General features: G+C 40.8%; 1 protein-coding gene across 1 annotated transcript in view; it reads right to left on the bottom strand.

Moving 5' to 3' along the window:
- hspa14 (heat shock protein 14) overlaps positions 1 to 18,380 on the bottom strand; it is a 31,956-nt gene that overhangs the window by 10,059 nt on the left and 3,517 nt on the right. Inside the window, exons 2-10 of the mRNA XM_063072645.1 lie at positions 16,197 to 16,277; positions 16,037 to 16,119; positions 14,383 to 14,431; positions 11,864 to 11,969; positions 10,873 to 10,963; positions 9,736 to 9,840; positions 9,174 to 9,335; positions 7,676 to 7,831; positions 4,968 to 5,070 (exon numbers count right to left, since the gene is read on the bottom strand). Of these exons, the coding sequence (XP_062928715.1) occupies positions 4,968 to 5,070; positions 7,676 to 7,831; positions 9,174 to 9,335; positions 9,736 to 9,840; positions 10,873 to 10,963; positions 11,864 to 11,969; positions 14,383 to 14,431; positions 16,037 to 16,119; positions 16,197 to 16,277 (936 nt within the window). The remainder of the gene's footprint in view (positions 1 to 4,967; positions 5,071 to 7,675; positions 7,832 to 9,173; positions 9,336 to 9,735; positions 9,841 to 10,872; positions 10,964 to 11,863; positions 11,970 to 14,382; positions 14,432 to 16,036; positions 16,120 to 16,196; positions 16,278 to 18,380) is intronic.

Here is an 18,380-nt window from a genome sequence, read left to right as displayed (position 1 = left end):
CCGCTAGAACTGACATACATCAATTCTGTCTTTAATCTCAATCGGGATTGATATTTTTTGCTCTTAAAATAGTCTTCCATAGGTCGTATCGGGACTTCATGTATAGTTCCGGATCATCAGTCTTGAATGCATTCGAGACCAGTGATCCAGAACTGTACAAGTTATCCAGGTATGATCTGCGGAAGGCTACCTTAAGAGCTGGCCCTCAACAGACAAAGAACCTCCTGATTTATAAACACTTTTGGTTTGGGTATGTCCGGTACGTTCTTGAAAGCACACACTTGTCCACACAAGTTTTGATGAAGTCGATGACAACTGTAGCATATTCATTCAGATTCAAAGATGAATCCCTGAATATTGTCCTGTCCATCAACTCAAATTAGTCCTGTAAGTACTCTGCCACCTCCCTCGATCACACCTTCTTGGTCCTCAGCACTGGTGCCGCACTTTTAGTCTCTGGCTAAACGTTGGGAGTAGAAGCACCGCTGGGTGATTGGATGTTCTAAAGCGTGGGCATGGCATGGCATTGTAAGCGTTCTTAATGGTGGTATAACAGTGGTCAAGTGTGTTAGCTCCTCTGATTCCACAGGCATCAGAGGCTTGTTCAAGCTGGCCTGGTTGAAATCCGCCACAATGATAAGGAAGGCATCAGGGTGTGCAGTTTCGTGCCTGCTCACCACCGTGCTCAGCTCCTCCAGTGCCTTCCGGACATTGGCCTGAGATGCAATGTACACTGTTACCAGGATTACGATGGAATACTCCCTTGGCAGATAAAAGCACTACATTTTACTGCTAGATGTTCCGATCGATTAAGTAGGACTGAGACTGAACTACCATGTTTGTGCACGACGAGTTAATCATACAGCATACTCCACCTCTAAAAGCTGTCCCGTCTTTGTGGGGAATGGTGAAGCCATCAAACTGCAACATGGCGTCCAAAATGGCAGGGGACAGCTATGTTTCCGTGAAATTAAATATACAACAGTCCCTGATGTGTCTCTGGAATCTGCCTTATATATACCCAATTACTTGGCCTCCACAGCCGTCAGTGGCAATAAGTTCCACCAATTAACCACCTTCTGGCAAAGAAACTCCTCATTTTTGTTCTACATAGACATCCCTCTAATCTGAGGCTATGCCCTCTGTTCCTAACTCACCTAGTATAGGCAACATCTTCTCCACATTCACTCTATCTAGGCCTTTCAATATTCAATAGGTTTCAATGCAATCCCCCCTCATGCTTCTAAACTCCAGCAAGTACAGGCCCAGAGCAATCTTGTGGTGTATCACAGCTAACTGGCCAACAAACTGCAACTAGAGGGCATAGGTTTAGGGTTAAAGGGGAAAGATTTAATAGGGATCTGAGGGGCAACTTTTCCCTCAGACACAGGGTGGTGAGTATATGGAATGAGCTGCCAGAGGAAGTGGCTGAGGTCGGTACAATAGTATCGTTTAAGAAGCACTTGGACAGGTACGTGGAGGGGTAAGGCTTGGAGGGATATGGGCTGAATGCAGGAAATTGGGACTAGCTGGGTGGGTACTGTGGACAACATAGGCTGGTTGTGCTGAAGGACCTGTGTCCGTGCTGTATTCTTCTCTGACTCTATGACTAATCACAGCAACGTTGAAGGGTAGAGAGAATGTTTATTCTGGTGAATGAGACTCCAGTTGGGTGTGCAGCTTTGTCCTGGATGTGCCGGGCAAGTAAAGAGTATTCCACAGCACATCGGACAGGGTGTCCCAGAGTGAACCATTCACAGCGGGAAGCCAAGCATCTGAACCACTCTTCAGATTCACATTCAGATTTATATAATACATCAAAACATACAGTGAGATGCATTATTTGTGTTAACAAACACAATATATAAGTTCCAATATATGTATATAATAACTGACTCAAAGCAGTTGACCCTTTTCAACGTTCAAGCTGAAGAAATTAACTGTTGCACATGAAACTTCCTAATTTCACCAGAAATACTGTTTGCTCCAGTAATTGCCTTGCACTTCACCTACTTAAACAGAGGTTAAACAAAAAATTTACAACTACCATGGGTACTTCTTCATAACTTATAAAAAGGCCTCATACACGCACAGAGGAATCCTGGTTTCAAAGGTAAGCTACCTGGCATATTGGGTCAATTCCTTTTCAAAATGTTGACATACCTTCCCTTCATTGATGAGACCTTACATTAACTTGGAAAAAAGGTTCCTTGCAGTGGAGTTAAGAAGCACAGATACATCATGTGCTGTTGAAACTCATTAGCTGAAGAAACTTATTTTTTATTTTATCCACCATCAGTGGGAATACAGCAAATGGCAAGAACCAAGCAGGAACTATTTTCTTCATAGCAAGTCATTCTACCTTACAGGTGCTTTATGTTACTGAAGGGCATTTAAATTGGGTGTGCACGTCACTTGTCTGTGTTAACAACCTGCAAAATGACACATTCAAACAATTTTTTAAAAACTTTTAATGTTTAAATCTTGGCTCAAGAATTTAGCTTTGTCTAATTAAATATGAAATAACCATGGTGTTATTTTCGGGTAAGGGTGGAGAAGGCAGGAGAATGGAATTGAGGGGAATAATCAGCCATGATAGAATGGTGAAGCAGATCTAAATCTGCTCCTATGTCTTATGGGACATACCCTCTTCTCATTACTACCATCAGGGATGAGGAACAGAAGCCTGAAGACCAGGACTCAACGATTTAGGAACAGCTTCTTCCACTCTAGCCTCAGATTCCTGAACAGTCCAACAAATGTTCAGAAACCAACAGTAATGCTGCGGGTGCCATGGCAGCATAGTGGTTAGCTCGCTATTACAGCTCGGGTGTTCCAGAGTTTGGAGTTCGATCCCAGCACTGTTCTGTAAGATGTGTCCGTACACCCTCCCTGTGGAATGCATGGGTTTTCCCTGGGACTTCTGGTTTCCTCCTGCAGTCCGAAGACGTACTTGGTAGGTTAATTGGTCATTGTAAATTGTCCCATGATTAGGTTAGGGTTAATTGAGGTTGTGGGGTTGCTGGGGAGGCACGGTTCGAAGGGCCATGAGGGCTTACTTCACACTATATCGCTAAATAAAATTTTAAAATAAACAGATGAACACTATTTTGTCATTCCATTTTTGCACTATATTTATTTGTTTGTAAATATATACAGTGGCATGCAAAGGTTTGGGCACCCCTGGTCAAAATTCTTGTTACTGTGAATAGTTAAGTGAGTAGAAGATGAACTGATCTCCAAAAGTCATATAAGTTAAAGATGAAACATTCTTTTCAACATTTTAAGCAAGATTAGTATATTATTTTTGTTTTGTACAATTTTAGAGTGAAAAAAAGGGAACGAGCACCATGCAAAAGTTTGGGCACCCCAAGAGATTTGAGCTCTCAAATAATTTTTACCAAGGTCTCAGACCTTAATTAGCTTGTTAGGGCTACAGCTTGTTCACAGTCATCATTAGGAAAGGCCAGGTGATGCAAATTTCTAAGCTTTATAAATACCCTGTACTCCTCAAACCTTGTCCCAACAATCAGCAGCCATGGGCTCTTCTAAGCAGCTGCCTAGCACTCTGAAAATTAAAATAAATGATGCCCACAAAGCAGAAGACTATAAGAAGATAGCAAAGCATTTTCAGATAGCTGTTTCCTCAGTTCATAATGTAATTACGAAATGGCAGTTAATAGGAATGGTGGAGCTCAAGTTGAGGTCTAGAAGACCAAGAAAACTTACAGAGAGAGCTACTCGTAGGATTGCTAGAAAGGCAAATCAAAACCCCCGTTTGACTGCAAAAGACCTTCAGGAAGATTAAGCAGACTCTGGAGTGGTGGTGCACTGTTCTACTGTGCAGCGACACCTGCACAAATATGACCTTCATGGAAGAGTCATCAGAAGAAAACCCTTCCTGCGTCCTCACTACCAAATTCAGTGTCAGAAGTTTGCAAAGGAACATCTAAACAAGCCTGATGTATTTTGGAAAGAAGTCCTGTGGACTGATGAAGTTAAAATAGAACTTTTTGGCCGCAACGAGCAAAGGTATATTTGGAGAAAAAAGGGTGCAGAATTTCATGAAAAGAACACCTCGCCAACTGTTAAGCAAGGGGGTGGATCAATCATGCTTTGGGCTCGTGTTGCAGCCAGTGGTACGGGGAACATTTCACTGGTAGAGGGAAGAATGAACTCAATTAAATACCAGCAAATTCTGGAAGCAAACATCACACCGTCTGTAAAAAAGCTGGAGATGAAAAAGAGGATGGCTTCTACAACAGGATAATGATCCTAAACACACCTCAAAATCCACAATGGACTACCTCAAGAGGCGCAAGCTGAAGGGTTTGCCATGGCCCTCACAGTCCCCCGACCTAAACATCATTGAAAATCTGTGGATAGACCTCAAAGAGCAGTGCATGCAAGACGGCCCAAGAATCTCACAGAACTAGAAGCCTTTTGCAAGGAAGAGTGGGCAAAATCCTCCAAACAAGAATGAAAGACTCTTAGCTGGCTGCAGAAAGCGTTTACAAGCTGTGATTCTTACCAAAGGGGGTGTTACTAAGTACTAACCATGCAAGGTGCCCAAACTTTTGCTTTGGGCCCTTTTCCTTTTTTGTTATTTTGAAACTGTCAAAGATGGAAATAAAGAAGTAATCTTGCTTAAAATATTAAAGAAATGTGTCATCTTTAACATTATGCCTTTTGGAAATCGGGTCATCTTTTACTCGCTTAGCTATTCACAGTAACAGAAATTTTGACTGGGGTGCCCAAACTTTTGCATGCCACTGTATCTTTGCCCTGTACTGTTGCCTCAAAACAACAAACTTCACATCATACTATTCAGTAATAATAAACCTGATTCTGACAAAGAACATTCATCTCTAAATTTCTATTTTATTTACCATACCAAATAAGATGACTGTCATAGACAATTGCAAACTTTAATCCAAACTTTCAAATTTAAGTATGTATTTACAAACCTTAGAAATATCACTTTGTGAAAGTCCTGCTTCTTCTACAAGCTTCTCGATAGGTTGGATACTTTGGCTAAACAGTGTAGCACACAGAGATTCAAATCGTGCCCTAAAAGTAAATTGCATACTTTAATACAAAGGCAGTCTATTATACAAAACAGATACCAGATTCAGCAGTATAGAGGAATCTTGTGGAACAGATAGTCATTAGCTCAAAAATGAACATAGGTACTCTGGGAAAAGTGCTGTGAAAGACATTACAGAAATAAAAACCAGTTCTTTTTAAACAATCAATGTGTTCTCTCCTTCCCACCACCTCCAAATGGGAGACTGCTTTTAGGATACTGCCAAAGAACCAGGAAACTTCAGGCATTAAAGAAAAATGTACATTGAACACTGAACACAACATCACAGTACAGGCCCTTCTGCCCATAATGTAATGCTGATTTTCAACCTACTCTAAGAGCAATTCCTCCCCAAATAGCCCTTTATTTTTCTATAATCTATGTGCCTATCTAAGAGTTTCTTAAATGCCCCTAATGTATTTGCCTCTACCACCACCCCAGATGGTTCCATGCATCCACCACTGTGTAGAAAAACATGCCTCTGGCATCCGCCCTATACTTCCCTCCAATCACCTTAAAATTATGCCCCCCTCCCTTATATTAGCCATTTCCACCCTGATAAAAAGTCTCTGGGTATCCACTCAATCAATGCATCTTGTACATCTATCAAGTCACCTCCCATCCTCCTTCACCCCAAACAGAAAAACCCAAGCTTGCTCAACCTATTCTCATAAGACATGCTCTCTAATCCAGTCAGCATCCCGGTAAATCTCCTCTGCACCCTCTCTGAAGCCTCCACATCCTTCCTATAGCGAGGTGAACAACACTGAACTGATTCCACTTTGAAGGGCTCTACAACACATATTCTCAATATGATCTATTTATTTATTATTTTGCATTTGCAGTTTGTCTTCTTTTCCATATTGGTTGTTTACCAGTCTTTGTTCGTGTGCAGTTTTTCATTAATTCTATTATGTTTCTTTGTATCTACTGTGAACACCCACAAGAAAGTGAATCTCAGGGTAGTATGTGGTAACTACGTGTACTTGGATAATAAATGTACTTTGAACTTTGACCAGAACTAAACACAATATTCCATGGTCCAACCAGGGTTTTATAGAGCTGCAACATTACCTTAAGGATCTTGAATTCCATCCCACGACTAATGATGGCCAACATATTATATTATTATATTTTCATCTTCAAATATAAAACAACCTTGTACAGGAAGTGGGCAGTTAGCCCGGTAAACTGTGCCCATTAGCTGTAGGATGAAAACTTAATTCAGAGATGGAAATACCCAACAGCTCTCTCACCGAGGTCCAATATCACATCTTGTGGTGTATCACAGCTAACTGGCCAACAAACTGCAACTTTAAAGTTTTCTCTGTCCACAGATCCTTTTTTCCAGTACATCATAAACACAAGATATTCTGCAGATTAGCACACACTCCTGATTTGCTGAGTTCCTCCAGCATTTTGTGTGTGTTGCTCTGGATTTTCAGCATCTGCAGAATCTCGTGTTTATGATTTACTGCTCCACTGTGAATTTTCTTCGAGGTATACCTACAATAGTTCAAATATTTTCTTCGTCAGTTCAGGAGACCCTCTCTTACTGCACCCCCCCCCCCCCGATCTGTGCTGCTCTGTGATTCTTCGACTATCTGCTCACCCAGACTCCCCGTCTACCCACATCCCCTCTCACCCATCATCTGTCAGCTTGTACTCCTCCCCTACCCCCCATCTTTTTATTCTGGCTTCTTCCCCCTTCCTTTCCAGTCCTCATGAACAGTTATGACCTGAAATGTCGACCGTTTATTCCCCTTCATAGATGCTGCCTGGCCTGCCGAGTTCCTCCAGCATTTTCTGATTTCCAGTCTCTCTTTCGTTTTGGATTTCCAGTGACTACTATTTCTGATTCACACAATTCAAATAAGTTTTTTGTAAATCTCTAAGGGCTCTCATTCACCCAACAGCTAAACAGCTCTGAAAGCTCAGTGTCACCTGGACAAATTCAGTCTTTACCTTTTTATAGACGTCTTCTACAGAAAGTAGTGGATATGGCCAGTCCATCACCAGTAAAACCCTCCCCACCATTGAGCACATCTAAATGGAGCGGTCGCGGGAAAGCAGGATCCATCTTCAAGGGACCCCCACCACCTAGATCATCCTCTCTTCTCGTTGTTGTCATCAGGAGGATGATACATCAGTCTCAGGAACTACACCATCAGGTTCAGGAACAGTCATTACCCCTCAACCATCAGGCCCTTGAACAAAGGCACTAACTTCACTCAACTTCACTAGCCCCATTACTGAGCTCTTCCCACAATCTATGCACTCACTTCCAAAATTCTTCATCTCATGTTCACAATATTTATTGCTTGCTTATTTACTTATTATTTCTTTCCTTGTATTTATTGTGAATGCCCGCAAGAAAATTAATCTCAAGGTGACATATGGTGACATATATGTACTTTGATAATAAATTTACTTTCTTCTCTCCAAGCATCCTTGTTCTATCACTTGCTTTATCATGTTTGTCGTTAAGACGAGAGGACTTTGAGATGTTAACTCTGTTTCTCACATCACGGATCCTCGCTGACCACTGAGTATCCCCCGCATTTCCCATTTTCACATTTGTACACATACCTGGATACAGCACATTCGAAGTCCAAACCTTCATGAAGTGAATCTACAAAACAGTTTGCACTTCCCAAAGTTGACAATGCATGCTTAGCAACTTCAGCACTATTTATAAGCTTCATCATGGCTCTTGGACTTTCCTTTATATTGTGTTTAAATAACCTATTGAAAAAGAGTTCCAGAATCAGAATTAGATTTATTATCGCTGACATTACGTCAAGAAATTTATTGTTTTGCAGTAGCAGTACAATGCAATACATAATATATTCTTCCATTATGTGCCATGTCATACAAATGTAGGTGATCTTGGTCTTTCCATGACCATGATTGTTCTTGGCAAATTTCTACAGAAGTGGCTTGCCATTGCCTTCTTCTGGGCAGTGTCTTTACAAGACGGGTGACCCCAGCCATTATCAATACTCTTCAGGGATTGTCTGCCTGGCGTCAGTGGTCGCATAGCCAGGTCTTGTGATATGTACCGACTGCTCATACAACCGTCCACTGCCTGCTTCCATGGCTTCATGTGACCCTGATTCGGGGCAGGGGGCCAAGCAGATGCTACACCTTACCTAAGGGTCACCCGCAGGCTAGCAGAGAGGGGCACCTAACACTTCCACCCCACCACCCTAAAATACAGTACAAGTTTTAATAAAAAATATTTTTATTTATTTGAGATAGAGCATGGAACAGGCCCTTCTGACCCAATGAGCCACACCACCCAGCAATCTATCTGTTTAACCCTAGCCTAATCACAGGACAATTTACAATGACCAATTAACCTATTAACCAGTATGGGCCATGGGAAAAAACTAAAGCACCCAGAGGAAACCCACCCATTCACAGGGAGAATGTACAAACTCCTTGCAGACCACATTGGAATTATAAATATAAAGTTCAGAAAGAGGAAAAAAAAAAGTGAGGTAGTGTTCGTGGGTTCATTGTTCATTCAGAAACCTCATGGCGGAGGGCAGAAGATGTTCCTAAGCCGCCGGGTGTATGTGTACTTTAAGATCCGGCAGAAATGTTGAGAATATCGCCAAACTGCAGAGAGTTGTGCACACAGCTCAGCACATCACAGGAACCAGTCTCCCCTCTACAAACTCTGTCTACACTTCTCACTGCCTCAGAAAAACAGCCAGCATAGACCCCACCCAAACCAGACATTCTTTTTTCTCCCCCCTTTATCGAACAGAAGATACAAAAGCCTGAGAGCAGGTACAGGCTCAAAGACAGCTCTATCCCTCCATTATCAGACTCTTGTTTGACAAGATGGATTCTTGGCCTTACAATCTACTTTGTTATGACTTTGCACTTTATCGTTTCTGTGCAATGCACCTTTTCAGCAGTTTTTACACTTTATTCTGCATTGTTACTGTTTTCCCTTATTCTGCCTCAATGATATAATGATGTGATCTGCATGTACAGAAAACAAGACAAGCTTTTCTCTGTATCTTGGTACATCTGACAATAATAAATGTGTCCTGGAATGCTAATGGACTCTTACCTCTGAAATTCTGATGCTAGGTACTGTGCCAAGGTTTCTGTGAAACACTCTCCTCCTATGCTGTCATCAGCGTGAGAGGCAAGGACCCGGTACATGCCACTATTAACTTCTACTACCGTGATAGAGAGGGACGAACCTCCAAGCTTGTAAACAAGTACATTACTGCAAATAGAAAGGGGGAAAAAAACATGAAACATAAATAATAAAAATGTCAGGCTTCAAATATTTAACCATGAGCCAAAATCTACATCTGGGATTAGGTTTACTACGTTCAGTTCAACTTATACTTACGGCTCCCCGTTATTCGGGGGTGACCATGGATGTCGTGTCCCAGTTGCCTATGTAATACGCAAGCCAGGCAGTACAATATGGAGAGCAACCTGTTGCCCATGTAGCAGGCTCCCCCTCTTCACCCAAAGGACCCGCAGAGTCCGATACAATTTGGCTCCAGCTGCTTTAAGTGTGCTAGGAGCAGCCCACATTCCAACGCCACTGTAACATTTCAAAATTTCAGGCATCCCTCACAATCATAAACACTATTTGCAGATATTATAAAAAGTACCTCTTTCCCGATGGTGCATCCTGCCCGACTCCAAACGCAAGAAGTGCTGCTGCAGGTTCGTGAATCAGTCGCAGCACATTGAAACCAGCTGCCTGGGCTGCTTGCCTACACAGCAAAATATTTCACACTAAGTAAACTGTAAACAAAAGCCTCAGAGGAGAAAATCTGTGATCAAACAGGACGTGTGAGCGACAGTAATTTATCTGTGCCCCAGATGTTAATTTCGTGCTTGCACAGTTTGTCTTCTTTACACGCTAGGTTATATGTCGCAGTTCAAAGTAAATTTTATTATTAAAGTACATATATGTCACAATATATAACCCTGAGATTCATTTTCCTGTGGGCATACTCAGCAAATCTACAGAATAGTAACTAAAACAGGATCAATCAGAGTGAAGCCGACAACAAACTGTGCAAATGCAAATATAAATAAATAGCAGCAAATAACAAGAACGTGAGAACATGAGATAAAGAGTCCATAAAGTGAGATCATCGGTTGTAGGAACATTTGAATGATGGAGCAAGTAAGTGTATTATTCCCTTTTGTTCAAGAGCCTGATGATTGAGGGATAGTTGTGTGTAGTTTTCCATTGATTCTATTGCATTTCTTTGCCCTACTGATAATGCCCACAAGAAAATGAATCTCAGGTTAGTGTATGGTAAGATACATGTTCTTTGATAATTAATTTACTTCGAACTTTAATGGGAATAGTGTGATACTACTTGCACCTTGGCAAAAAAAAAAATCAAGGCAGCTTTAACACAGAAGAATAAAAACATTGAAAGTGAATAAAATATAAAAATGTCAGCTAGTTAAAAAAAATGCTGAAAGTTTCAGTGTAGGGGGATGGGATTGAATACTCATAATAAGCTTGCTTCAAGAACTTAGAAACATAGAAAATAGGTGTAGGAGTAGGCCATTCGGCCCTTCGAGCCTGCACCACCATTCAGTATGATCATGGCTGATCATCCAACTCAGAACCCTATACCTGCCTTCTCTCCATACCCACTGATCCCTTTAGCCACAAGGGCCATATCTAACTCCTTCTTAAATATAGCCAATGAACTGGCCTCAACTGTTTCCTGTGGCAGAGAATTCCACAGATTCACCACTCTCTGTGTAAATCTTCTCCTCACCTTAGCACATTCTTCTGGTTCTTCTCAAAGTCCAATGGGACAGTTATAACAACATTATTTACATCTGAGCCTAGCGCTGACTGCGCAGTTTCTGTAAACAGAAAAACAAATCAACACACATCATCATCGATATGTGCCATGTCATATAACATGGGCAATCATGGTCTTTCCATACTAATCCATACATCTTTGGAATGCGAGAGGAAACTGGAGGACCCGGAGGAAACCCATGTCGTCACAGGAAGAACGTACAAACTCCTTACAGACAACGGCGTGAATTGACCCCAGATCACTTTTTGCTGTAAGGTGTTAGGCGTTAGGCTAACCGCAATGCTGCTACACCACCCCAGTGACTTAGTGCTCTCAAAACAAATCCATACACATCTATTCTAAATTGGTAAATTTGCTTATTAGGGCCACATTGTATCAAAGTACAGTGAAGTACCGTTTTGCATACCATCCATACATTACAACAGTGCACTGAGGTAGTACAAAGGAAAACGCCAACAATGCAGAATAAAGTGTAACAGTTATAGAGGAAGTGCAGAGAAGGTAGACAGTACGATGCAAGGTCATAACAAAATAGATTCTGAGGTTAAGAGTCCATCTTATCATACTAGGGGATAGTTCTATAGCCTTATTAACAGTGGGAGAGAAGCTGTTCTCGAGCCTCACTGTTTGGGTTTTTGGGCTTTTGCATCTTCTGCCCGGTGGGAGAGGGGAGAAGACAGATTGTCTGGGGTGGGTGGGGTCTTTGATTAGGTTGGTAGCTTTACTGAGGCAGTGAGAAGTATAGACAAGAATCCACGGAAGGGAGGCTGGTTCCTGTGATGTGCTGAGCTACGTCCACAACTCTCGGTAGCTTGTCTATTCTTGCAATATTTCTGCCAGACTTTAATGGTGCAAGATGTAGAGATACTCAATGAAACTTTCAGAAATTTATTGTAATGATAAATTAAAATTGTTAATGCAAATGTTTCTGTGAAATTACCTTTCATTTTTTCAAAAATCAGCTGCATAACCTCCTCTGGAGCAATGACCTTGAGCTGCTCTCCGGTATCAATTTCATATCTGGGTTTGCCATCCTTATTGATCAGCTGTTTCAACATTTAGAACATTCATCTTAGTCCCAACTTTCAACACATCAATTCTTAAGCACAACCTCTCTGCTCATCTCTATACAGTGATGTTAAAAATCAAAACATTCATCCCCATGCAGGATTCTCTAAGGTTAACTCGTAGGTTGAGTCAGTGGTGAGGTAGGCAAATGCAATGTTAGCATTCATTTCGAGAGGACTAGAGTATAAAAGCAAGGAGATTTTATAAGGCACTGGTGAAGCCTCACTGGTAAAGAGTATTATAAGCAATTTTGAGCCCCTTATCTCAGAAGAGATGTGCTTACATTGGACAGGGTCCAGAGGAGGTTCATGAGAATGATTCTGGGAATGAAAGGGTTACCATACTAGGACCAATTGATGGCTTTGGGCTTATACTCATGGGAATTCAGAAGAATGAAGGGGGGATCTCATTGAAACCTATCAAATGTTGTAAGGCCTCAATAGAGTCAATGTGGAGAGGATGTTTCCTACGGTAGAGAAGTCTAAGACCAGAGGGCACAGCCTCAGAATAGAGGGATACCCATTTAGAATGAAGATGAGGAGGGATTTCTTTAGCCAGAGAGTGGTGAATCTATGGAATTCATTGCCAATGGTGACTGTGGAGGCCAAATCTTTATGTATATTTAGGGCAGAGGTTGATAAATTCTTGATTAGTCAAGGCATGAAGGGATATGGGGAGAAGGCAGATGATTGGGACTGAGAGGGAAATGGATCAGCCATGATGAAATGACGGAGCAGACTTGATGGGCCAAATGGCCTCATTCTGTTCCTATATTTCATCCCATTCACCTGAAACATTACCTCTGTTCACCTCTCCACAGAATGAATATTTCAAATACTTCCTGCTGTCAATTCAAATTACTATTATTTGTAGTTTTTCTGATTTTCATCAAAATTCATTCTTCCCTCTTCATAAGGTGTGCTGATATTATGATTGATAAGAGTAGGGGGGAGGGTTGATGTTTTTGCTGCCACTTATGCATGGGGGGGGGTTGGGGTTCTAATGTATTCCATTGTTCATTCTTTGGGTTTTCGTTTCTGTTTCAATAATGTCTGCGAAGAGTAAGAATTTCAGGATATATACTATATACATTCTCTGATATTAAGTTGAACCACTGAATATACAATGGATTATCTCCTTCCAAAGACTGAGACCTAATGTAACGACTAAAAACATAATACATTTTCCATTAGATCTCAAACCAATCTAAGAATATCCTACAGTGCGGTGAGAGGGAAGTCTCATCAAGGAATCAGAGTATGCAAGCAAAGAAAGCACCTACCACCTCTATGCCAATCTTTACATCTATCCTAATCCAATTTGCCTGCATTAGCGACATATCCTTCTATGCCTTACCTTACTAAATACCTGTTTAAATGCCTTTTAAATGGTGTATTTCTAAACAGTCAACTCTTCAGGCTGAGACCTGCATTGAGGAAAAGCCTTGGCCCATAATGTCAACTGCTTATTCTCCCCCATAAACACAGATTTTATTTATTTAGAGATACATGCAGAACAGGCCCTTCCAGCTGAAATGAGCCACACAACCCACTGATTTTACCCTAGTTTAGTCTCAGGACAATTGACAATGACCAGATTACCAACGAACCAATTCATCTTTTGGACTGTGGGAAGAAACCGGAGCACCTGGAGGATACACATGCAGTCATGGAGAGAATGTACTCCTTACAGACAGCACTGGAATTGAATTCTGATGCCCCGAGCTGCACTAACTGCTACATTATTGATGCTGGGTTTCATAGAAAGCCAAGCACAACTTATAGCGAGAAACCCCTCAAAGGCACAGCATCTCTCTGCCAGCTTACAATTTTATCTAAACATTCAAATCCTTGGTATTACTGTTTATGAGGATTTTTTGATAAAGCAGGTACTTCAAGTAATGGACTTAGACATTCACATTATTGAACTTTCCATCATTCTTGCTGTTTTAAGAAGAATTTGAGAATCAAAGACAACTGCAATATCAGGATGTTTTACTTTTAAATTTAAAAACATGCTTTAAAATTAAAATAGATCATGAACAGCTTTCTACCCCCTATCATCAGGTACCATAGTACTAGAGCAAGAACTGTTAGGATGGAAAACAGCTTCCCCCCGCCCAGGATGTGAAAGAACTGATCTCATTGCACCACCCAGGTCTCATCAAATATGAAGTGCCAGTAGCGATATTCTGATTACTTTTTAAACTTGTGTCATAAGTACACTTTATTATTTGTGAATTTACTTGTGGTAATATTTCTTTATGTGTTGTGTGCAAGTTATATGTTGTGATGTGCATCTTGGTCCGGAGGAATGTTGTTTCACTTAGATGTATGCATGTTTATGATTGAATGTCAATAAACTTGAACTGGAATTTCTACATGTACTTACCGAACACTTGCTTTCAGCTAGATGCTTCTGAACTTGAGGATCGTCAAAACTAACAAAAATTTTGAAAATATCTTAGAAAAGGGAGGTACGTCTTAATAATGAAATATAAAATTAATAAATATTTCTACTCTTTAAAACAATCTAATATTATAGGGTCTTCATTACAACATGTAAAAGATATCTACTGGACCAAGATATAGATTACTGGATTTCAGTACGGCTGTGCTCACATAGATGGGCCAAGTCTTAGCAGAACTAAAAAATTAAAACATACCCCTGTTCAGATTATAGACTCTCTCAGTACTACAACACCTTCCAGTAGGACATGCTATTGTCTTGTCAAATGAATGATCAAGGATCAACTTTATTCACCATTTACATTTACATGTATTAGGAATTTGCCGTGGTCTGTTGGTCAGGATGCAACATGCAACAAAATACAAGTATAAGGAATAAAGAATTACACAAAAAATAAAATTAGAGGTTAAAGTACAGATGTGGAATAAAATGTGTGTCAACACATAAATAGCAACATGTACTTATAATATAAGCAGCATTATAAAAAGTGGTTTATAGTGTTTACAGTGCAGTGACTGAGGTAATAGAGATGGGTGGGTGGGCTAACTAAAATGGTTGATCAGATTCACTGTCTGGGAGAAGAAACTTCTAAGAAGGCATGAAGTTTCTGTTTTAATAGCACTATAGTGCTTTCCAAAAGGGAGCTTTTAGAAAAGGTAGTTTGCAGGGTTGACAGTGTCCACAACGATTTTTGAAAAAAGTGTTGCTAACACCTCCTTCCTGCACCACATTCTCAGCCACATATTCAGCATTAAGGCTTCGTCATGTTTTAAAAATGTCATCATCAGACCTGTGCCAGGTCTGCTCCTCTTAACTATCCTGCAGACTATTTGGTGAGGACCAGATAGGACTGGGCTGGACTGAATAGATTCCTGGCTATATCACCCAGGCACACAGAAATATACCAACTACTTTAATTTGGAATGTGTGCCAGTTGCAAAATAGCCAACAACTTGATAACTTCAGAAAACAAAGTCTTCACTTCAGAGAAAGATTTATTTTTGGAAAAAATAGGGTCTTGTACAGCTCAACTATTTAATTAAATTTCTGTTTCAGATATCTAGGAGTTAAGATGAATTCTCTCTTTAGAACTGGAGGTAGTTCATATCGAAGTAGACTGCACCCGAAGTGGGCAGCACACAATGTCTGACTGGAATAGTAATATTATACTTTCTCACATAAACATGCACCTCACACTTTATGTCAACCTGTCAATATTCGGGCCATGCCACTCAGGGACTTGTGCCAATATTATTCTGTGATTGTATGTGCTAGATCGTAACTATATGTGGACCAAAGTCCTTCATTCCCCTTCCATCCATGTACTTATCCAAACTTCTCTTAAATGTTGCAATTGAACCTGCATTCACCACTAACCCTAATTCAAAGAAATTCCCAAACATTATCTTCATATTCAATACAATGCAACCAGTCAAAAGCTAATCTAAAAAAGATCTAGTGTGTAATTCTCACAATGCATAAGCATGTAACATTATTATACATTCCATAACTTCTTAGTGTATGTGACAAACATTTCACCAGCAATTACTACTGAAATAAAGCTATCTGTACTCACCATCTGCCAAGAATCTGTTTGACTTTCACAACAGTGTTTGTAGCATTTCTGATTCTGCCTTGCTTTGCAGCCAAGCCGACGACCTAATTGATAAACAAAATATTGGGACTTGCGAAGTTCAAAGTGCAGAATGTCAAAGTAGTAAAATAGTTGGGAATACCTTCTCATTTTCTCTGTAAGCAACAATTGCTGGAGTCACACGGTCACCTGAATCATTTGCTACAACGTCAGCCCGACCATCCTAAATAGAAATAAACACAACTTTTACATCACAGAGAAAATCTTGTGCTGTTCTTTAAGCACATACTTCTACCTGTTGAACTGTTCAAAGAAGATATAAATAGATAATTTAATAGTTTATCAAGCCATCTTCAAAACTTTAACATTCCTACAGTTGCCTGACTGGTTGTGTCTTGCAAAATTTCAACTATTTTATAGGGGACATTTCAGTCAACCAAGACTGATGAAAATCAAAATTATACAGTAGAGTCATAGAACACTACAGCACGCAAACAGGTCCTTCAGCCCATCTTGTCAGTGTCAAATTAATCTGCCTAGTCCCTCACCACAGCTCTCCTACCCAAGTACCTATCCAAATTTATCTTAAATGTTGAAATTGGACTCGTGTCCACCACTTCCGCTGGCAGCCTTTTCCCTACTTTCACCACCTTCTGAGTGAAGGGAATCCCCCTCATGTTCCGCTTTGAAAAGTAAAAATTTTTATTTCACATTTCCAGCATCTTTAGTTTTTTTTAAGCCCTTCTATCTTCATTACCCTTTTCAACTGATAAAGGTGCTAAGTCAATGCTGGTACAGACTGGTACATGATGGATCTAAAAACACACAAAATGCTGGAACTCAGCAGGTCACGGAGCATCCATGAAGGGGAATAAACAGTTGATGTTTCAAGCAGAGACTCTTCATCAGGACCATATTTCCCTCCACGGATGCTGCCTGACCTGCTGAATTCCTTCAGCATTGTGTGTGTGTGTTACCCAAGATTTCCAGCATCTGCAGAATCTCATGTTTGTGGTGGATCTAATGCCCTGTTGCATGCCTCTAAATAGAACTTGTTGTTCTGAAACATCAGGTCACAGTTCAATATACTGGTTCCATTAACAATAAGACCACAATCTTGTGGTTTGGAGGCTTGTGCACCTCAATGACCCAGAGAGCTGCTTTGGCTCTTGGTAGAGTCATCCATACCAAACAGGACAAAAGATAAGAGACCAGAGTAAGAGTGGTCCACTGGTCCTCCAGGTTTGAGGGTTCAACTCGGGGCTAACAACCCTGACTGGTCAAACAAAACTGTTACGGAAATAGCAATGAATAGTCCTTCAATATCTGCAACATCAGAAGACTAACACGTGTAAAGAATCATCACATCCAATCCTTCAATATCTGAGTGTGATGGTATTCTTGAGCCTCCAGCCGGGACTTTCATGGCTGACAGTAGTGAAAACTGAGAGGAGGCTGCTGGCATGATGAAGACCACCACCAGAAATGGAGCACCTTCATTGTTGCCCTAAACGCCAGCTGTGTAACAGGCAGCAAGTATCAACAATAATGTTAGTTACTCATGACACTGGGAAATCATCTTAGCAGTGCTGAACAACTTTGCGCACAGCTGCAGGCTTTGCATAAGCAGACCAGGAGATAGGATGTTGATTAAGTAATTTACTAAACACTGCTGACATGTCACACTAACACCATAAAAACACTGTAGATGACTCGCTTGCTAAGAGAAAAATCTTCACTCATAACTCAAAACACTCAAAATTCAGGACATCAAGAAAATTTAGGAGTCCTTGATTCTTGGAAACATGCAAATATTTTTATTTTATTTAGAGGTACAGCCCTGTATAATAGGCTTGACCAACTGACCCGTTAACCCCGTACATCTTTGGAATGTGGGAGGAAACCCAAGCTTTCATGGGGAGAATGTACAAACTCCTTACAGGGAGCTGATTTGAACTGGACCGCTGATGCTGTAATAGCATTATGCTAACCAGTACAGAAATGCTCCTACCAGGAAAGGCCAGTATAGACAGCCTGGGCCGAAGGGCTTATGGGCAACATGGCAGTGTGGTGGTTAGCATGACGCTATTACTGCTTAGGGTATTCCGGAGTTTGGAGTTCAATTCCACTGTAAGGAGCTTGTAATCCTCCACAAATGTCTCGATGTATGCTGGTGATATTAAACCTCATTCTGGTTCCTCTGGGTGCTCTGGTTTTCTCCCATATTCCAAAGATGTACTGGTTAGTAGGTTAATTGGTATGACAGGGTTAAATAGATGGGTTGTTGGGCAGCATGGCTCTTTGGGCCAAAACAGTCTGTTCCACG

The sequence above is a fragment of the Mobula hypostoma genome, chromosome 20, assembly GCF_963921235.1.
Source record: "Mobula hypostoma chromosome 20, sMobHyp1.1, whole genome shotgun sequence".
NCBI classification, from domain to species: Eukaryota; Metazoa; Chordata; class Chondrichthyes; order Myliobatiformes; family Myliobatidae; genus Mobula; species Mobula hypostoma.
The sequence above is the reverse complement of the archived record's forward strand: the minus strand, read 5'-3'. Positions and strand labels throughout refer to the sequence as shown.